Source organism: Nyctibius grandis, chromosome Z (assembly GCF_013368605.1).
Source record: "Nyctibius grandis isolate bNycGra1 chromosome Z, bNycGra1.pri, whole genome shotgun sequence".
Classification (NCBI taxonomy): domain Eukaryota; kingdom Metazoa; phylum Chordata; class Aves; order Nyctibiiformes; family Nyctibiidae; genus Nyctibius; species Nyctibius grandis.
In genome coordinates, this window is record NC_090695.1 from 13,611,940 (window position 1) to 13,634,655 (window position 22,716).

The 22,716-nt window shown below is 40.6% G+C and overlaps 1 protein-coding gene across 1 annotated transcript; it reads left to right on the top strand.

Annotated features, from left to right (window-relative positions):
* The first annotated feature begins 202 nt into the window (after positions 1-202).
* Positions 203-21,812, top strand: C7 (complement C7). Its single transcript, XM_068423129.1, has 18 exons — positions 203-315; positions 605-660; positions 1,394-1,469; positions 2,415-2,556; positions 3,353-3,494; positions 4,330-4,468; positions 5,310-5,444; positions 6,639-6,882; positions 7,522-7,635; positions 8,048-8,214; positions 9,238-9,466; positions 9,868-10,039; positions 10,409-10,496; positions 11,873-12,005; positions 13,016-13,207; positions 15,240-15,336; positions 18,313-18,497; positions 20,459-21,812. The coding sequence occupies exons 1-18, from the start codon at positions 310-312 to the stop codon at positions 20,644-20,646; spliced, it is 2,505 nt and encodes an 834-aa protein (XP_068279230.1). The 5' UTR covers positions 203-309; the 3' UTR covers positions 20,647-21,812.
* Positions 21,813-22,716: the final 904 nt, after the last annotated feature.

The window sequence follows — 22,716 nt, forward strand, 5'->3', positions numbered from 1 at the left end:
TGTTCTTCCAATAAGTGCTCTTCACAACTTGGTGCCAGCCCCAGTCAGTACATCCAAGCCTTGATTTATATGTCTTAAAAACACTGAGCAGCTCCCAAAGCAGGCTGTGTCCCTGGAGAGGACTAGATGGGTTAAGATCAAAATTCCTCTGCAGTATTCAGCCTTCTTAGGGAAAGAAAAGGAGAACAGCAAGGCAGAATGAGAAGAGACGTACAGTAGCAGACAGACTGACTGACTCCTTTGGCTGCTGAATTGAGTGGAAGTGCATTTTCCCTGGCAATTGCTGGATATCTGACTATTTCATCTAACATGAAGGTAAGACAATTGCTTACATGATTTGTACTGATGAAGCGAATATGGCAAGTGCAATGAAATATTTACATGGAGAAATACTTAGCTGAAAATGTAATTGGGCAGTATTGCAAGAAAGAAGAAAGCTAAAAAAACAACAGCTTGCACAACAAAGCTGAAGAAAATCGGTGTGACGCTCTCCTTTATTTCTTACTCTGACTAGTGTAAAGATTGCAGAAAATTAAACAGCTGCATGAGCTAACAGAAAAAGCAGAAAAGCAAAGTAAGTTTGCTTTTGCTCCTCTTTTTTCAGGTGCTGGGAATTTTTCTGTTGCTGGAAGTTTCAGGCTTCTTTTCCATTTTTTCCAGGTGAATATTTCTGTAGTAAATTACATGTTGAAGCCTAGGCATGTATAATTTACCAGACAACAAAGGCGTCTTCAGATATCTTTCCTGGGAGAGGAGACACTGGTGCCAGCACTGCCACTGCCATCAGCAGTGACAAGAGTGAGGCATTATGGTATCTCACCTGTGCCCAGAGGACTCAGCAGCCCCTCGGGAAAAGAGCAGACAGTGGTGGTGTGAGCCACAGCGATGCACATCTGTGAAATGCAGCACAGCTTACCCCAAGCCAGCCCCGATGCTGGGGACAGGTAGCACCTTCAGTGCCTGCCGTTGGCACACGGGCTGTTTGAGAGCTGCTGTGGGAAGGTCTGCTGCACGCCATGGCACACACGGCCTCTGGCAGCTCCCTGCCCATCTCCAGGTGCGGTCTGGCCTCTCCCTGCTTTGCAACGTGAAGCTGGTCTTTGAAGCTTGTATTACGGCTGCACAAAGTCCTTGCTGATCTTCAGGCTGGATGAATATATCTGGTTTCTTTCTTTCAGTGACCAGAAAGCCCAAGCTGGGACTGATTTCGTTCTTACACATGAAAAGCAAATCCAAGTGGTTTTAGAGGGAGCCTGATCATACTCCTAATTGCTATTGAAGGCCTGCTTTGCAGTTTAGGAATGTTTTGCACTAATGCTTGTGGATGGAAATCACTGATGATTTTCCTCTCTCTTTTTTTTTTTTTATAATGCCAAAAATACTACTGGAGCAGCCCTTCCCCTCCAGTCCATTGCCACTGGAATTCTTTTGGCCCTTGGTCCGAGTGCGATGGGTGTACTCAAAAACAGGTATAGACAGACACACCTTTTCTGTACTCATGACTTCATAAGCATATGCTTTTTTCCCAGTAATTAATGAGCCTCTGTATCTTTAAAACCCCAAATCAGGTGTCAGACAAAAGCCCCAGCAGAACAAGAAGGTTGAAGAACAAAGAATTCAGAAGGGAAACCCTCCAGTCTGTCCCCAATATGTTGCCTTTCAAAGCTGTGATATTCATGTTGTAAAGTAACTTGTGCATTTTTTATTTTGGCAATCGATCCGAAAAGCTCAATTGAACGTTCGGTAAATGGAGACATTCCCTCCGCTGATGCTGGTTTGTACCAATTCCGTTGATTTTTCATTAGTGGAGTCACGTCTCAAGGAAAGAAAACTTAGTTGCAAAGCATTATCCTCAATGAAGACAAGTTGATGATTTTTACAGTGCAACTGTGTTGATGTGCAAGACGCTTTTGATTTTCCTTCTCATTTACTTTGATGTTGCATCAATTAGGGAGGGATTAGTCAAAATTAAAGATGCGTCATGAGACAGTACTTACTCTTTTTAGAAGCAAAAAGTGGCCCACTTGATGTTAGATTTTATCATCTTCCTTAGTGACATTGTTTACTTTGAAGAACTTTAGCAAATTCATATCAGGCATCATTGGTCCTATTCAAAATGTAAAACAAAACTGAAATTTGTCAGCAGCTTTCTCTTGGTTTCAGTTACACATTAGATTTTTGAACAAACCAGCCAAGGTTACACATCAGTCTAAACACCTTATAGATAAAATAGTTGTCTTTCTATTAACTTGAGAGCTACAACATTGTGGTAATACCAAGCGTGATTGTTCTCAGAAAATATAGTGAATGTCTCATTTCCTTACAGCGGTAGAGTGGTAGCGTTGTCTTGATACTAGTAAACTATTTCTGCTTTGCATTTCTTTTTTCTAAGATCTCCCTTGATTTGCATTCAGATTCGGAGACGGACAGTAGCAGTTTATGGCCAGTATGGAGGAAACGCCTGCTCTGGGGATGCCTTTGAAACAAGACCATGCACCCCCACAAGGGGATGCCCAACAGGAGATGGCTGTGGTGATCGGTTCAGGTGTTTCTCAGGTACCATCCATTTTATGGTCATAAAGTTAAGAAAATAACCTTGTTATCTTCGAACTTTAGTAGATGGGCAATGGCTTTGCAGAACGCTTGATCTACAGAAAAAATTAATTTAGGAGGATGTTTCCTTTTTTCCAGCCTTGACTACACATGTTTTTAATTTCATCTGGAGTGTTGCAGAGCTTTAGCCCTGGTAGCCTCTCTAAGTTATTCTGCCCTACTAATTTGGCCTGGAGTACAGTTTTTTTCATTACGAGAAGGTAATTAGAGAATGCAACCTTAGATGTGACTGTTTGAAGCCGTTCTACGCTATATACAAACATCCTGGAAATCACCTTGGTCATGGAAACTAATGCTCCCTAAAACAGTCCTCATATCCAAGCAGCTTCCGTTACCTTCACAAAAAAGCACATTATCTCAATAGGTAGACAATTATCACAGAGGAACTTGATAAACATGTTTCGGTGCTACCAAAGAGATAATCACAGTTAATCACAAAGGATGAATTAGGATGAATCAGGAAAGGATGAAAGCTCAGGAAATAAATCTAGAATTCAACGGTTTTATTAATATATCGTAAGCCTTGAATGGCTGTGGTTCCCTCAAGTGTACTATATGTTATTTCTTTATGTCTACATTTACTGTTATTTCACAAGCCTTCCTGGGCACCAGCTGATCGTTGTGGGAGTGAACAAGCTAATTAATGTAGTAGATAAGTGGGACTTTTGCTTTGATTTTAGGTGATTTATTTTTAAATGAACAAACACTTCTTTCTCTGTGCATTTTTGTTCTGATTTAGGTCAGTGCATTAGCAAATCTCTTGTGTGCAATGGAGATCAGGATTGTGAGGAAGATGGTGCAGATGAAGATCGATGTGAGGAGAAGACGACTGTATGTGATATTGATAAAACACCTCCGAATTCAGAGCTTACAGGAACAGGGTAATGTTCTGTGCCAGGCTCAGTACTACTGGTGCCAAATGCATTTACATTTTTGTTGTACTTACAAGCTCTGGCTGTACAGATAATCTTCCTTGGCCTATGGTAACATGTCCCATATGCAAAAGGCTTCAGTACAATGGCCTCCATCAGGCCAGGGGCTCAGTGCATCCAGGATGTACAGGCCCTTTGATCTGAAGCACAGAATAAAGCTTTTTATCTTTCATTCCTGCTATTGAAAAACATCTTTTAAGATATGAAATGAAATGTCAACCAATAACACGTGATCATCAGCATGGGCAAAATGAGCCGGCAATGTTCACTCTTTTTGTTCATTGCTGTTGCATTTAGTACTGTGGATCCATATGGATTTCTGTTTATACATCCCATCTGCAACCTAGCAAAATAATTATCTTAAGTTTCTTTAGCATAGATGTATCATTTGGTATGCAATATAATTCAGATATAATACAAAAAACCCATTTTGGAATGGATGCCCTGTGGTTTCTGTGTTGCATTAATTGCTGGAACAATAAAACAATAAAATCAGTTGTGATAGATATGAATGTCTTAATGTTAAGAGATCTTTATATGTGTTCATGTTTGTTGACAAATCAAGAGCAACACTTTGCTTTCCGTATTGTAACATGCTATGCATGCTGCAGCTCTGCAGATGTAGAAGTCTATCAGCCAATATCTCCTTTTCTTCCATAAATCAGCTTATGATCTTAATCTGCAGATACAGCATTCAGTCGTAATGGCTCTGTAATTTTTGCCTCCTGTAAAATCATTTGCTACCTCTCTGTCTTAGTGATCGTTCATGTTTTTATTCTCATAGCTTTGATGCCATTACTGGTGAGACTAGGGGAAGAGTCATTCATACAAAAAGTTTTGGAGGACAATGCAGAAAGGTCTTTAGCGGCGATGGGAGAGAATACTACAGGCTGAGTGAAAGCGTTCTTGCTTATACTTTCCAGGTATGTTTCCATTAAGCACAGCTTTGTATTTAGAGTCATGATTAAAACTGGGAGAATGATGCAAAGCTTGTAGGATTCTTGGCAGGTACGTTTCCCTAAACGCAGCTGAATGACACCTGTTCCCTCTCTGCAGTTGCTTATTGTTTTGAAATATAAACTGGTGTATATCTTGCTAAAATGAAAGGGAAAAAAATGTAATTCCTTGGGTGTGATTTCTAATTCTCTCACAGTTAGATTGAGTGTAAAGCCATCTCCTTAGAGGAGTGGCCTGAATCACCCTAAGAAATGTTATGTGCACAAGGCTTTGGGGTGCTTTGTGGAGATCTTCCAGAGATATGCTTTCTTTGAAGTCACTGTCTCAGAGGTTTGCTTTGTCTCATGTTTATCAAAAGCATGCCAAGCAATCCTTTACTTCATAACATAAATATACAAATATATAAATATATATATATTTTTATATATATATAAATATATACACTGGGACAGGTTGCCCAGAGAAGCTGTGGATGCCCCCTCTCTGTCAGTGTTCAAGGCCAGGATGGATGGGGCTTTGAGCAACCTGGTCTAGTGGAAAGGTGTCGCTGCTCGTGGCAGGGGGATTGGAACTAGATGATCTTTAAGGTCCCTTCCAACCCAAACCGTTCTGTGATTCTATTATTCTATGATATATGTAATACTTTTCCAATAGTGTTCAGTACTTTTTATGAAATCTGAAATGGATTCAGTCTGAAAAATACTTTGGATTTTTTGCACCAGGAAGGACTTTCTTTACTCTATAAGTTATCACTTTTAACATCCTTCATAAATCTCCTTATACAGAATTCTATCTTTCATCTTCTAGGTTAAAATTCAGAATTATTTCAGTTATGAGTTTTTCAACAGCAGCTGGTCTTATATGAAGCACACAGAGAGGTATGAAAAATCAAACAGTGGACACAGTTATTCACAGAATAAAATTCTGCAGCACAGTCAAAAGGTATGTATAAGTTGTCACTGTGGCTTAGTCTTTTGCCTAAACATTTTCATCATTTTTTTAATGTGCTTTTACAGTGAGATGCAAATATATATTTTATCCGGATATTTTTGGCACGAGGTGCATGGCAGAAAAAATCCCAGAAAACCTTTACAAAGAGATTTTGGTTTGGTTATCAATTAAGAAGGAAGGGTTGGCTGCTGTTTCTACTTTCTCCATCTTACCTCTTTATTAGTAATTTATTTATTTACTAGCTGTTTTCCTCACTATTTGAGAAAGAAAAACACTGGCTTCTTCTCATCATTGATTAATCTTTTCTGTTTTCTTCTAATGATTTACTGCCCTTTTTTTCTCTATTATTACCTCTGTCAGTATCTTGGAGTGAAAAAATTGAAATAATTCTGTTATTAAAGATAATTTATTTTATAATACATTTATCACTAGTAGAACTCCATTAAGAGAGAGATGCTGAGTCTTAAACAGCCAGGAGGTCACAGTGCTTATGCCATTGACTTATGTAAAAAGGAGCATTAGATAAATAATTTGAGAGTAACTCTCAACTATGAAGTATAACCTCTATCTTATGGCAAATAAAATCAAGTAACAAATTTATACATTTTATCACCCCCAAGCTGACAGAGGACAAGCTCATTTTGCCACATGAACAATGGCATATTTTAAGACTTCAGTATAACGAAGTTCAAAAGCAACTTTGAGAGGCTGAGGTGAAGAATATTGTATAGGCATATAGGATTTTGTAATTCAGAAGCATCCTCAAAATGGCTAGAGCCGCTTACAAAGAAAGGTTCTTCTAGACAAAACAGGGTGCAAAGAAGACCCCTCTGGTGCCTCTGATTTGCTTTCAGACAAGGCTTGTTAACCTGCTCCTGCCAAGCTTCTGGTGTTGGAAACCATCATTAGCTTTGAAGAGTGATATTTTCCTTTCTTATTTGTCTTTATGCTAGCTTTCAGGTACACAGGAGGAAAAGAAAGATGTTGCAGCAATTATAAATAAGAGTCCAAAAGATATTTCCTAGCTTCAGGGTATTCTTTTTGCGTTCACCGAGTTGCTTAGACATATCTGACAGCTCTGTAAAGCTGTTGGGTAATAGCCAATATAACGTGCATGTCATCTGTCTGGTAGGAACCACCCTGACAGTGACATGGAGCATGACTGATGTCTTTTCCTTCCCCCAGAGTAAGCAGCTGATGGTTGTTGAGAACAGTGTGGAAGTTGCTCAGTTTATTAACAACCGCCCAGACTTTCTCACTCTTGCGGAGCCCTTCTGGAAGGAACTGGCCAACCTTCCAGTCATCTATGAGTACAATGTCTACCGAAGACTTGTTGAACATTTTGGGACTCATTTCTTGCGCTCTGGATCTCTAGGAGGACATTACAAAGTCATTTTTTATATGGATACTGACAAAATGAAAGCAGAAGGTAAAGTACTAGAGTATTTGTTACAAGAAACAAAGTGAATAAACAAGAATAAAAATTTATTTGCATGTTCTCCCAGTTAATATCTTAAATCAGGTAAGAGACTTCTACTAGTCACCACATTCTCTTCAGGGGCAAAAAAAAAGATTAGAAAAAGTGCTCAAACTACAACGTTTAGTTCTAGATCCACACCTGTGACCTGCAGTGCTCTGGGTAACAAAGATTTTATAGTTGGTTCAGGACCTTATCAGGCTAAACTTGAATTCTGATGCCAATCTAAATCTCAAATAATGTTAAAGCTTAAAAGTTACTTGGAGTTGAAGGTCGGGTAAAACTCTGTAAAGCAGAATAAATTACAAACAGAGCAAACACCAGAGTGACAGCTATGATGGTACTCAGTGGGGAGCAGTGCTGTAGGATTAGGGATTGCTGAGAAAATAAACTTTTTCCAGATAACACCTCCCATCTCTCAGCCTCAGTCCACAGGCTTTAACAACACGTGGACCTTCCCACAGACAGGTTAGTTAGTTGCCTTCTAACTTAGGCATAGTACTTTATGACATCTCAAGTCAATGGGATATTTGGAAATGAATCCAACACACTTTCTGTGTACGGTATTGTTAATGCATCGACTGTCTGCAGGTATGAGCATAACAGACATGTATGAGTGCACCACATCAGGCTGGAATGCATTCATTGTGAAAAAGAAGAAAGTAAAGTGCTCCAAACTGGATGAACTGCTACAGACTTCTTCAGGTAAATGTTCTACTGTGACTCATACAGTTGTCACATCTCCATCTTTCATCTCCTCCTAAATAGCTGTCACAATGAGGAGCAGGTGTTGATAGCTTTGGTGAACTCTGTCTTAACATGCTGAACCCAGACACCAAGTGCCTGGGTTAAAAGGCTCTCCAACACTCATCAATCATTGCTAATGCTTTCTCAGTAACTAGTACTTCTCTGGACACCCTAAGTCAGGGCTGTCAAGACACTTGCAAAACAAGATACTTCTTATATATTATTAATGTAGGAGCTCTTGATCCAGGCACAGGTGGTTGACCTGCACTAATGAGTCCTTTCACTACTTACTAGCATAGTTTTTGCATGTATTTTTTCTATTTCCATTGTAACTATAGCAATTTCTGTATTTCCCATCCTGAATCTACAGGAAGCAGTGGTAATAAGATTAAAGGAGACCCCTACATAGAAGGAGGAAGCCCAGGTGCTGTTGCTGGCCTTAGTTATCTAGAGCTGAATAATCCTGCTGGGAACAGTCAGAGGTACTCCTTTTGGGCCAGATCAGTGACAGACTATCCCAGAGTAATTAAACAAAAGGTAAGGCACTTTTCCTGAAGCAGAGATGAGCAGATGATACCACCTCAAGAAATGATTAAGCTATAGATGGTGATTAATCAGGCTGTAGTCTGCAATCATTTTGTTTTCAGATTTTTGCACTTTATAAAAAAGAAAATAAAAGCTCACAGGAAGAAAATGCCCTGAAGCTAATGTGATCAGCTGCATCACAAATCTAAGTCCTTTGGCAGGTCAATACTTACAATCTTACCAGCCTTCAGTGACTTCAGTGGAGTTCTGCTTAAGAATAGAGGGTCGCCCTAGCGTTGGAGAAAGCCCAGATTTGAGATAGCCCCTTTCCTGAAATGCATATTGGCAGGTCTGTGTGGATTCCACCCACCTTGCCAACTTCTGTGTATCCCTTTTATCCCTCCTCCTTCTTTCTGCACCCAGAAGCTTAGCATAACGGAATTCTGGAAGGCAGACACTTCAAAGTTGGGCATGGCCATATTCATTGCTACCTTGTCTAAGTCCCTTTTGGGAACTGCCCACATACTGAAGAATGGTGTAAACCCCAAAGATTTCTGTCAGGAAGCTTTCAATTAAATGTAAAGCACAGAATACCATAAAATAGGCAACAGAAATGCAAAATGTTTTCACTTATTGTTACCTTCAGTCACTGCTCAGTGAAATACCATAATGAGTTGTTTAAACATCCAGCTTTTTAGGCTGAGAATAGCTGGATGAAAATTCAGGTTACTGTGCATTGGTGCTCTGTGTTACACTTTTATCTCAACTGTAATCTCATACCTCAAATATGTTTAAACATGACTAATCTACCACTAGCTTTAAGGGATGCTGTTAAGCAGAGATAACTTTTCAGAAAAAGGCTAGTATTAAATATTAACATAAGATTTTAACGAGATAGATAGCAAATTAGAGCATTTGTCAACTCCCATGTGCAGGACCGTATATCACAAATTATTTTACATGACAAAATGTGGCTATAAACTCTTATATCCCAATTATAACTATTTAATATAAATGTTTCTCTACTGTGTGTAGCTAACACCATTATATGAGCTGGTAAAGGAAGTACCCTGCTCCTCAGTCAAAAAGCATTACCTAAAACAAGCCATTGAAGAATATATGGCTGAAAATGATCCCTGCAAGTGTCAGCCTTGCCAGAATGGTGGTGAGGCTGCTGTGGAAGGAACTCAGTGTGTGTGTTACTGCAAGCCTTACACCTTCGGAGCAGCTTGTGAGCTGGGAACTCTTGTGCAAGATCAGCCAGGTCAGCAGTCTTTAAACTCGTGAGAGTTTAAAAGTGACAAAGTGTGCTCTCCTGCTTCCAGAGTCTGTCCCCCTGCGCAACCTGTATGAGTGGCTGAAGTGCAGTGGCTGCTTGGGTCAGATATCTCTGCAGACATGCAGAATGGGGAGGGTCATTTCTTAATTTTGTAATTAGTTGTAGCTGGTAGCTATTTTTATGTTCTCTCAGACTCTGATAACATACACACTCTGTGGAATTATACTTATGTAAAAGGCAAGTTTGGAAAAGGTGAAAGATTAGATCATTGCTATCTGGAATTCTCTGCAAGGGCACAGTTTGGACCATTACTAGCTTTGAACAGCCTGTGCCTTTAAACCACCTGCAAAGTGGTTTAATGTGAAATATTCCCAAATGTTGCATAGGTGTTGTTGATGGACACTGGAGCTGCTGGTCTTCCTGGAGTCCTTGTTCAGGGGGAAGGAAATCAAGGAGTCGAACCTGCAACAACCCCTCCCCACGTGGGGGTGGGAAGGCCTGCACAGGAGAGCAGCGTGAAAGCAGACCATGCGAAGATGAAGAGTTGCAGCATTTTCGGTAAGCAGAAAAAAAGCCTTTGGAGCATGACTACAGGAAGATTTAAAAAATTATTTCAGAAAGGTGCATAAGCAGTTGAGTTCAGGAAGAAGATCACTTACTGAGCTTTCAGATTTAAGCTGAAATAAAATGAAAATCAGAAGCTGTGAGTCTGACACAAGGTAAGAGTAGAAAATGGGGTAAAAGCCAGTAAACTTGACACCATTCTATTTAGCACTCTCTCAGATAGCCTGGCAGTGCCTTGTTTAAGTATAATTGTGATGTAAATGGAATGCATAATAATCTTGAAAATGCACTTCACTGAGATGTGTAGAATTTTGAAAGGAAGGGACACTAAATTCAAACTAAATTGTACTTTTTGCTTCATAGCTTGATTGAACCACACTGTTTTGATCTATCCATAACTCCTACAGCATTCTGTTCACCTCCTCCTCTCTTGGAAAATGGATTTGTTCAAGTAAGTTATTTCTATTACTCTGTTACCTGTCCCATCCCTACCTGCAGTGTCTCTATTACAGTTAATACAGATATTCACTTGCAAATTTCTATTTATCTTGGTAAGCTTAGTATCAGAGCTACTGTATAGCAGCTTTCTCAGCATTTCTCCCTGGCTGAAGTTTACATGACATTAGCCAAGACTTCTTACTAGAAGAAAACCAAAAAAGCCCCACCCCCAAAACCAGAACAAAGTCTTTGCTTTTCTGGACCATGGTACCTACAAAGAAAAGTAGTCTACTTGTCCTTTACCCTATACACATATTAAAAATTTTCTGAGCCACATGGATTATATATTAAACCACAGGAAGCTAGACAAAAAACAGCACAGAAAGTAAACTGTCCAAGATCATCCAGCAAGTCCATAGCAAAATTATAAACAGATTTTAGGGATCTTCACTCTACACCCCGTAACTCACCATTGCACTTTCTTGTTCCCTGGTGAAACTATGAACTGGCAAGGTATTTGGTTAACTGTAACTTAAGCCTATTTAACAAGGGAGACCAAATTCCTCCCTTGGAGGAATGGATTATGCCTTCTCCATGCTATGAGGCTGTCTAGAGTCTTTTTGCTCAATAAATAGATAAAAGGATTAGTTCAAAATCCATTAGTTGTCTCTGCACAACTGCAACCTGAGGCAAGATCCAAAGTTTTGTACTCCTTTTTTTTTGCCATTGACTATTTTTTTTTGGTTATTGATAATTGTCTCCCATATTGATATTTTTGGTTCACAAACTAAAGGTAAAACCCTGCAATTTGTGGAGCAGTCTCAGTTTTTCGTAAGATCTCTCCTTAGAACAGAGTGGGATATAAAATGAGAAAAGACCCATGTCCTCAAGCCCAGCTCTTCTGAGTGACCATATCCCATTAAACTTTAGCAAGCTGATAACATGCCATCCTAAGAACTAGCAAAGCCGTATACTCTCCACTGTTTTGCCCGGAAGGCTGTTCAAGAGCTTATGTTCCCCCTCTAATGCTTGATAAGCACCATATTTGGAGTCAGTTTATACACTGGCAGGAGAGCACTATTCCATCACTGATGTACCACTGCCAGACCCTTGTCACAGGGTACTTTCAACTCTAACCCTCCCTTTGCTAAGTTAAGATAGCCTGAATATTCTGTATTCTACCAACTTATGTGCATCATTGTCTCCATTTTGATCACATTTACTGACTACTGATAACCAGAATTGTCCCCAGTATTCCAGACACTCTCATCAGTGACATTAATACTTCTAACTGTCCTCAGCTACTGCACCCAGAACTAAAGGGAGTTCACCACTGCTGGTGGTTCTTAGATTGTATATCCAAAATTTCAGCTTTTTCTTTTCTTTCAGAATGCTGAAAACTCATACCCTGTTGGGAAAAGCGTTGTTTATGCTTGCAGACATGGATATTCTCTTGTTGGGGATCCTGTGGCTAAGTGCGGCAGTAATTTACAGTGGCAAGTTGGAGACAGATATTGCCAGGGTATGTCTAACTGATTCTTATTTTGAAATACAACTCCATTCCTGAATTCCAGTGAAATGTATCTGAATGTCTGCTTTCTAGGGACAACGGGGGAAAACTACACAGCTGCATTTGTCAGTTTCCTAGAAATAATCAGATCTAATTTGACTTTTATTTTCAATCCAGATATTGTAATACTGAAATAGAAACATGCCATAAAGTCTGGGTTTATGGAATGCTGGAAGTGACAAAGACTAAATTCCAGTCCAGGAATTACTTCCTGTGGAAACAAGCTTTGTTGCTTAATTCAGTCCTGTGGCTATATCCAAGAACTGAGGGGATGAGCCTATGTCTAAAGATAACTGAGGAAAAGGTCCAGTGGGAAGCACCGGGCAACACCAAAGTTCTCAAATAACCACCTTGTCATAAGAACACAACTCCAACAATCACTTTACATCTTGGCTGATCTCCCCAATTCAGTCTTTTCCTCTAACCCAGGCAGTTACCATTAGGGTTTCTTTTTTTCCCTGTACATTTTATTTGTGAGTCAACTTTAAGTGTGATCAGACAGACTTGGGAAAAATCAGACCTGTTGTTCAACACCATCCTTTCCTCCTTCCAAACAGGACTGACTGCCCACAAATGCTAGTCTACACTGTTTAAATGTCATCTCTTTGTGTATCAGTACATTGTCTCCCAGGGTCCTCTATGTATGACCTCTCTCTACTAGGATGTTACTCTCTAGTATGAACCCTTGATTGAAGCTTGGGTCCTAAGAACAGAGAAGCCCTCTTCAATCTAGGGCTGGACCTGCAGGTAGTAGAAGATACTGTCACTCTGTCCTTGGTATTGCACCTTTGGCTGGTGTGATGAGTTAATATCCTGTGCCAACATGACTGACATGTTTCTACAGGAAAATCAGCTAATCTTACCATTCCATTTTTTAAGGAATTTAAGAGAAGATAAAATATGTGACTGCTTTCTGCAGTCCACTGATTTACTGTGGCTCTCTCAAATGTTTCAATCCTTAGAAACCGCTTGTCTCCTGCCCGTCCTGGATGGGGGTTTGCAAGGAGAGCCATGGAAACCTGTGTATGAGATCGGTGAGAGAATAACTCTGTCCTGTCCACATGGCATGCACTTAGAAGGGGCACGCTCTGTTTTGTGTGAGCCCAGTCTCAAGTGGTCTCCTGATATGAAGACTATCCAGTGCAAGAGACAAGGTAAGCCTTTGCAGTCCTCCAAATGCAATGCAGGAGTTTCTTTCCTGGACAGGCTATGGCTGATATAGACAAGATATACACAGAACTATAGCTGATAATAGTGACAGAGAAGCCATACTTCTTATATCACCAGCAGTAAGCATAGAAACCTGAGTGTGTGTTTTCTGTGGGCTGTTCAAACAAGATGCAAACAACATTTCTTCTGAGGTTTCCTTATGGCGTTTTGCTTCCCACTCCCCTATTGCTATCAAGTATTGTCACTAACAATATTTTAAGAGATTGCCTAGGATGTATGCTGCCTATTCTGCTACCCAAGTATACTTCACTTTCCACTCATGTTGTGTAACACCACCACCATGTGAGCTGCACCTTAGAGATATGGCTTTTCTATCTGGAAGCTGTCCAGTGCACCACAGCCTCTCATGGCAGAGAAGGACAGGGCTAGATGACTCCTTTTGCTCATCTGACAGTCACACAGCTGACATGGAATAAATCTCCAGGAACTGGAAGCAAGGGGGAAATGATGCTTCAAGTTGATGGTAACACCTGTTTAAGCTCTGGGTTGATACTGGGAGGCACTGGCAGAGAGGGAAACAGGCTATAGATACAGCAGCTCTGAGTAAGTCATCTTTTTCAGCTGTGGAAGGTGGACAAGGCTTTCTCTTGTGCACTCCTGTGATGCCAGTCAGTGACATACAGACATCCAAGCAGCTTCCTGCCTCAGGCCAGTCACATCCTCACCCGAGGTCCCACATGTTCTCATATCCCTGAGGAGACCCTTGCTTGGGGACAACAGTCACTGCTGTACCAGACTAGGCATGTCTCCTATATTTCATGTCTGTCCTCTCCTTATCAGCCAACTGCTGCTTGAGGTTGCCTGACCTGAGGAACAACAATTAGATTAGAATAACAATTAGAACAACAGTTAAAAAAACAAAGAATATGAAATAAGGGTAAAAATCAAGAAGATATGTATACACAGACACAGTGGCACACATACGTTTGGGTGAGGGTATTTAGTTAGCAATAGTGTTGGTAACAGTCAACTATACAACCAACAGCCCCAGGTGTGGAGATAATGCAGTGATTTTTGGTGGAAATTTCCCCTCTGCAGGAAGACAGGGTTATGCCTACTCTCTGTTTTGCAATGCACTGCAACCTCTTTTTTACCTTCTCTGGCAATTTCTGCCTGTCTGTTTTGCCTTCAAATCTTAATCCAAAAGGGAGTGATTTAAAATTTTTTTTAAAAAAAGCAACAATGTTCAGGGGTATTTAAGTTTTATGTTAAAGTAGGAAACTACAGACACCTAATCTAAAAAACAAATCAGGATAAAGCTTTCTCAGAAAGTGTGTCCATACAGATTTAGCAAAGTCTTGCCATTACTTGATACAGAAATCTCCAGAGGAATGTTTATCAAAGGCCTATTTCATTTTCAAGCTTGGAATACAACTCTGCACTCAAAGAATAGTACATGCACAACCATAAAAATTCCCCCAGCATCACTATTGCTTTTATTTTTAAAGTTAGAGCAGATTGAGGACTGATGACAGAACTTGTAGTTTTCATTACTATCAGTGTATAAAGATATTCAGGTTTACATTTCTACATAGGACTTTGGAGCCTCAGGTTTTCTAGTGACAGTAGTGAAGCCAGTAACTCTGAAACCTAATGATAAAGCTGTTGCCAGCTATGATTCAGCACTGCTAAGTTTAGCAGAAACAGACAGCTGCCGCAGAAATGAGGTGAATGTTTAAGCTTGAACATAGTACCAGTCTCTTTCCATCTGACTCATGACACATGCATACATTACTGAACAGTAACTTTGCAATGTGTATCATATCTTTTTCATAGTGTTGATTACTTCCATGCAGTAGATGATACTTTTATCAAACATGCAGGATGTGATTTTATGACATGGTTGTATAATTCAATGCCTTTTAAGCTCAACTGATAGGATAATTTCAGAGTAGACCTTTAACAGCCCTTGTTTTCATGACCCTTAATAGCACTGTCTGTGTTCTTCTACTTCAGTGCCCAGTGTGAAGCCAGAAGTGACAGAGCCTAAATGTCAGCCATGGGAGAAAGTGCATCAGTCACAATGTGTGTGCAAAATGCCCTATGAGTGTGGGTAAGTTCAGGCTGAATTTGGCAATGACTTTCTCACTTTATTCAAGGCCAATTAAGTCTTCAGTCCATGACAGATGAGAAAGCTTTACTCATATGAGAAGGAGGCATTGTGCTTTGTTTGCTTTACAGCTCAATCAATGTCCTGTTCATCACTTACCTGCCTTGTCAGAGCTGTCAGTGGGTTTTAGCAGTGATGGAATTTGGTTGGATGACAGAAGGTGAAGTGATAATTTCAGCTCCACTTGATCTGTGAGACAGATAGAAAACGATAACATGGTATTTTGAAGATTTAGAAGACTGAGGAAAAGTTAGAACAGAAGCTCTTGAGACATAAACCATCAAAGCAGTTAACTAGTGAAATAAAGCAGATTTCTTTTCCCTACTGAGACACTGGAGAGTTATGAAAGGCACAATAATCTAATCTCCCATTTACACAGCAGTTTGCACTGACCAGTCACATCACCTTTCCTGACCTCATAACTTGCAGACCAGAGTTTATTTTTTTATGTTTGATCTAAGCCTATATTCTGCAATAAGCAATGCAGGAGAAATGTAAGGAAATGAGTAACTCTCTCAGTTCTTTGCTAAACATGGAGGTAACAGAACCAAAACAGAGGAACAATAAGAAGACACCTGAGACTACCTGGCGCTGATGGCCAGATGTGCCAGAGCTCAGCACTTCAACATCTGGGCTGGTTTTCATAGACTGGATGAAGTCTCCTATATATTCATCATAGTGAGTATGAGCTCTGGATACGAAATCTGGCCAGGTTTATGCCACAGCAGGAGCTGAGCAGTTTGGAAACTCTAGGATAACAGACCAAATTTGTCTGATCCTTGTGTAGTAGGCAAAAGAAATTTTTAAGTTGTCTCAAGTTATTTCAAGGTAGCAGAACTTCTCAGTGGAGTAAGTGTACTTTCCGTCAGCCACATAATTCAAAAGTGCCCTGCATGGTGACTCTGGTTCTAAGCCAAAATTAGCATACTTTTAACATCTCAAAATTAAAATTGGTGATCTTATTTCAGGTTTTTGTAGACCCACTGGACACTTCCCTAGGATCTTAGGCCGTTGTCTTGCATGCAAAAATAAGTGCCAGGTTTGTAGCAACTCTATTCCTGTTTGTAAGGTTTATGCCAGGTTTGTAAGACTCTATTCCTGTCCTTAAATGCCTAAATATTTAAAATAATCTGGTCCTACTCTTTTTGTCTCAATACTCATTAAAGAGAGTCAACAACTCCTTCTCTGGTTTGTGGGTGTGTTGAGGTTAGTTACATAGAAGACAAGGGGAATCCACAATGCCAGGGAAGGCCTTGGGCAGAGTCACAATAACCTTGGAAGTTAAATTAATTACAGTCAGTTATACATTCAGATTTCAGTTATAATTAATCTACTGCTTGCCTGTTTCCATTTTTTATAATTATGTTCAAAATGGCAGGAAGATAGATAACAATCATCTCTGTTACCTGGTGCCATCTTTTCACTCTGTCTTGAAATAACACATCTAATAATAGAAGGATATATCATCAGCTGTCAAAGCAGACTAATCTGCCAGCCTGTTAAGGCTGTAGGAGTAAGCATGTAAGCAGACCTTGGTCCTTCCTCAGAGAGCAGAAGTAACTTGGCTTGTTTTGCTGTGGCAGTGACTTTCTGCAGCAGCCTCTGCTCAGGAGAGAGCTGGGAACAAGAGTTCACTTGGGAATTCAGGAGCACCATGGTTTCAGACCCATCCTACATCCTTTCAGTTTCCAAGAGACTAGCAACCAAGACTTCCTGGGACAGCACAAGAACCTCACAACAGGCTGGTGAGGGGTAAAGTAGAATCATAGAATCATTTTGTCTGGAAAGGACCTTTAAGATCACCAAGTCCAACCGTTAACCTAGCACTGCCAAGTCCACCACTAAACCATGTCCCTAAGCACCACATCAACATGTCTTTTAAATACTTAATAAAATCACCTTTTAAAACGGTGATTCCACCACTTCCCTGGGCAGCCTGTTCCAATGTTTGATAACCCTTTCCATGAAGAAATTTTTCCTGATATCCAATCTAAACCTCCCCTGGCACTACTTGAGGCCATTTCCTCTCGTCCTATCACTTGTTACCTGGGAGAAGAGACCGACATCCACTTGGCTACAACCTCCTTTCAGGTAGTTGTAGAGAGCCATAAGATCCTCCTTTTCTCCAGGCTAAACAACCCCCGCTCCTTCAGCTGCTCCTTGTAAGACAAGTTCTTCTGAGTAAGACTGACCTTCCACATGAAACCCAAGGGGCTGGAGGTATTTTCACATACATGTCAGTTCTTGGAACTATAAACTGTTTCTTGTTTTTCTTCATTAGTTTAAAACATCATAAACTACGTTTCAGTGGTCAAACCTGGAATATGAGGTAAGAATGCAGAGGCACAAATTTGTCCCTCATGACATGATGCCTTAGACTACATCTATCCTCATCACTTAGAGCCAGGGAACCATCTTGGGCACCAGAGCTGCAAAATTGCTAAAGCAGAGAAAAGATCTTTAAGTATGTTCTAATGTATTATAATTAAGAAATACTTATAAAATATTTTAATATATGTGCGTGTGTGTATATTTCATACGTATATGATATGTTTCCGGTGTATGTACTTAGGTGCATGCATGTGTAATATATTAGAGAATAATTGAGATCTGAACTCTTTTTAACTAAAATCTTGCTCTCACTGCTACTGAGGTCAATGGCAAATACCCAGTAATATCCTGGTCCTTCAGAGGGGACAGATACTGGCTCTGCTGCGGTGCAGCATCCTGTGGAAAAAGGAGGAACCTGAATTATTCACATGTCTATGTCTCAAGTTCCCTTCCTGCACTTTTAGGATGTACTTCAATGAATGGGGGAACTGGAACTGCACTCTGAATGTTTTCCATTCCTTCAACACTTTTGAAGAGGTACCAAGATAAAACACATTTAAATAGCGTGATCCCTTCTTTTCTTTTCAGACCTTCCCTGGACACCTGTACTACAGATCAAAGAACCAAGAGAAATACACCTTTAACTGTTTGCAAAATGCATGCCTTGGAGTGCATGGGCAGAAAATATTCTCTTACTAATGCGGAAAACTGCAAAGTACATCAAGCAGCTGAAATATCGTGTGGATCATGCCGTTCATGGGAAAAGTGTGATGGTAAGAGGTTCTTCACAACTGTAAGCAAAATTATTTATATGACCAAAATGAAATCTTTATCCCCGGTTACACATTAGCTGTATGTCTGTCCTGGTATGGTATCTTCAGACTCTCCCAGAAGCACCAGGCTCTGCTAAGCTGGTTCAAACCATCAGCCCAGTCTTTGTTTTCCAAACATGGCAGGAAGCTCCAACCATGTAAAAGAAAACCCCGCAGGATTTTGTAACAAAATGCACTATCTACAAGAAAAGCTTATTCCTAGTCCCTATTAAGTGGGTTACTCTGTTGGTCCTCTGGAAGTTTTCGGCAAAATCCTTGCCCTACTCTTTTTTCACTATATCCACCTGTTTTAAATTCCTTAACACAGTAATTTTAAGAGTTCTTACTGTCCATAGGAATAGCTAATCCTTTCCTGAAATTTGCTGAGCAGTCTCCCTAGCAGTATCTTGTGACAAAGTATTGAATGTCTTATTTTATACTATCTAGGAAAGCCACTTACTTCTGTTTGTACTTCACTGCCTATCCCCAGTTTATCATATTATGATCAAAGGTGAATGTCTCTTCCCTCAGAGGAAACAGTCCCAGTCTTTAGCAATCTGTCTGCAGTGGAAGTTTTCCAATTCCTCGATCTAATTTCCCTGAATGTCCTACACTACATTGCGTTTAATGGAGGGTTGCTAGAAATGATAGGATAAAGAAACAAATTAGGATTTTAGAGGTGCCCCAGATAAAGCACAGTTGTTGATGTATTTTGAAAATAAAAACGATTACTTGATAGGAGTTAATATATTTTGTCTAACAGGGTTGAATAGACAAAAATAATAACAAAAAAAGATAATCAAAACTGGCTGGAGCTTCAGCAGAGAAAAATACAGGCAAAAAGCCCCCATATAATACCAAAACAAAGACACAGCTATGAAAAATAAATCTCAGATGGGACCTTCTTCTTATCTGATTTTTTAGCTGTTGTCACTGATACAACTACGCACATTTATTTGTAGGAGTAGATTCTTTGATCTTAGTGAAACAGCCTTTATGTAAATAAAGCTACCAGTTTTAAAGGTCTGCATGATCAGTTTGTTACTGTCCAACGACAGACCTCTCATCTTACATGTTATCTGGAGCAGTGGGTACACAAATCTGTTCAAGCAGTAACATCAGAGAAGGCTTTGAGAGCAGTATGTCAGTCACCTTAAGCAAGCTTTTCACACACACACAATCAGCCTCTCCAAGCAGAGGAAGCCCCAACAGTGCACCACTCATTTCTACTTGTGTTTTTTCCACTGAATCTGGATATCAGCTAATATTACTTCTGGTTAGGAAATGAATCATAGAATTATAGAATGGTTTGGGTTGGAAGGGACTGTTGAAGGTCACCTAGTCCAAGCCCTCTGCAGTGAACAGGGACATCTTTAACTAGATCACGTTGCTCAAAGCCCCGTCCAACCTGACCGTGAACGTTTCCAGGGATGGGGCATCTGCCACCTCTCTGGGCAACCTGTTCCAGTGTCTCACCACCCTCACAGTAAAGAATTTCTTTCCAATACCTAATCTAAATCTACCCTCTTTCAGTTCAAAACAGTTCCCCCTTGTCCTATCACTACATGCCCTTGTAAAATGTCCCTCTCCAGCTTTTCTGTAGGCCCCTTCAGGTACTGGAAGGCTGCCGGAGCCTTCTCTTCTCCAGACTGAACAAGACTGGAAGGCTCCCTAGAGCCTTCTCTTCTCCAGACTGAACAAGCCCAACTCTCTCAGCCTGTCTTCATAGGAGAGGTGCTCCAGCCCTCTGATCATTTTTGTGACCCTCCTCTGGACCTGCTCCAACAGCTCCATGTCTTTCTTGCACTGAGCACCCTCCAGAAAATTGCTGTCAATGCTACAGTTTTGCTGTAAACATTTTAGTCTGTTCTTTGTTGAGTTGGATGCCATCCTGAGTGTTTTTCCTCTGTGCTTTTGCTTAGCACAATCCAACAGCTGTGTTTGTGACGAAGATGGGCTGTGCAAGGAGGGAGGCATCCAGATCTGTGCTGAAGTGAGCGGCTCTGCTGCCCGTCGGACCATGACTGAGTGCGAGGCTGGGCGGCTCCAATGCCAGGGGGAGACTGTCACCCTTGTCAGCATAAGGCCCTGTGACGTACAGAGCAAATAAGATCTGTTACGGTTCATTTTGCTTGTTGCCATGGGATCTGTCAAAATGTGTCAACTCTTGGGCAGGACGTACTTCGAACCTTGCTCTACTAAATATAAACTCTGCTGTGAAGTCCGCTGCAGCTGATGAGACCGTGTGCATCAGCTCTGGTCGGCTCTGAACCAGGGCCCGAGGCTCTTCTTTAGGCAGAGCGGCACTTGCCACTACCGCTCGTGACAGGGCTCTTGCTTAGGCCCCAGACTTAGTACTGGCAAGTTTACTTCACATTTCCATCAGAAATTAAAAATATTGCTGAAGTGCAATTGGCAAAGTAGCATTTATAGTGATGGATTACAGTGTCTGACATTGTAAATACATTTTTCTTAAAGCCACGCAAACATATGCAAGCACCATGTAGATTTAGACTGCAAAAAAAAATAGGCTTTACAGAGTAAGAGGTATGATTCTTCTCATTTAATAAAGTCGCTTCTTCCTACTGTGCCTTATTCAGTTGAGCAAACAGTATGCACAGCATTGAACCTGTCATTGAGCCTGAAGCTCTTAAAGGTCAAAACAATGTGCATTAATAGTAAAGCCAGCTTAAAGTAATGAGAAGACTTATATGCTTGCAGCTTCTCATACACAGCCCCACGTCATGAAAAATCACCATTTTACTTTGTCATAACTATCATCATGACCTACATTTGTAAGTGCAGGTAATTTAGTTGCATTTGTCACATGCATTTATGTTTGTGCCAAGACCAGTTTGCTTACAGACCATTGCACATAGAGGCCTTCCACCACAGCAAAACATTCTCAAAGGCAGCTATTAGGGAAAGCGTATCTTCACAGAAAAGGAGACACTCTGCGTGCAGTCCCGATGGAGATACCTTTGAACAATGTCCTAAGACTGCTTCTAAACAGAAAAAGTCTCTCACACTCTTTTCTTACACAGCTAAGCATGTTATCAGGCAGTAACGTCTTTGCTCACATATGGTGTACCTTGCAAGTCCGTTCAGGTACCTGTCCTGGCAGTCCGATCCCTTCTGACTGTTCTCAGATGCAAACAAGGACAAAGGGCTGGATAGCAAGTGGATGATCAAGCAAGTGCAGTACTATCAGCAGGAAGTCTGTATGCTTTTTAAGCGACAGATTTTATTTCTTACTATCAATAAATACCTACCAGATAAAGCACCTCTCTTGGTCATCATGTTTGTACCTGTAGCTTCCTCACATAAACCCTACCCTCAGCTGGAAAAGCTTTGCTTTCCGTGGTGCTGGCAATGAGGATTAAGCCAGAATGGGAGCAGCATGCTTTCCCTTGGAGACTCCCTCTCCTGGAGGCAGCTGTGTTGGAGGGAAAGGTTGCCACCACACTGACTGAAAGGACCTTCTGACCTTTATGCTGTCTGGAACTTAATGGCATTTTTTTGTTTTTTGAGCAAATAGTAAATTTTTGCTAACAGCTTATAGATGAAAACAAGTAGAAGAGAAGCCAAATTAATTTAATCTGTTATTTGCTCTTTATTATTTGCTCAGGAGTAGCATGTTCAGAGAGCAGCCAGATGTTTGACCCTTGGTTACTCCCGACAATCTTGTCCACAATTTCTAGCCTTTTTCTTGGGGCAACTGGCCCAACATATGATTGGATCACGAGCCCACTGGGTAGCAATAACTTCCATAGCTGCTGGAGGCAACAGAAAATAATCTGTGAGTTTCCTGATAGATAGCACAGAAATAATAGTGACTTGATGAATCATGTCTTCAAACATAGGGAAATTTAGAAAACCAGCACAGAGCCTCAAGAAACACTGAGAATTCCTGCTTAAGAAATAGTTCAAAAAAACAGCAAGGTTGCCTGATACTTGTCTCGATACGTCAGCAGGAACAGATCTCCACATCCATAAAATAAATTAGTCTGAGTAAAGACAGATAAAATAATAATGAAGGCTACATTTCAAATGGTTCACCCAGTCCCTTATATCTCGATGTTTACCTGACCCATATAAATCTTCACAGGGATCCTTTTTATCTCCCTTTTTCTTTCTAATTACCCACTCCATCTTTTCCCCTCCTGCTTCTCAGCCCAGC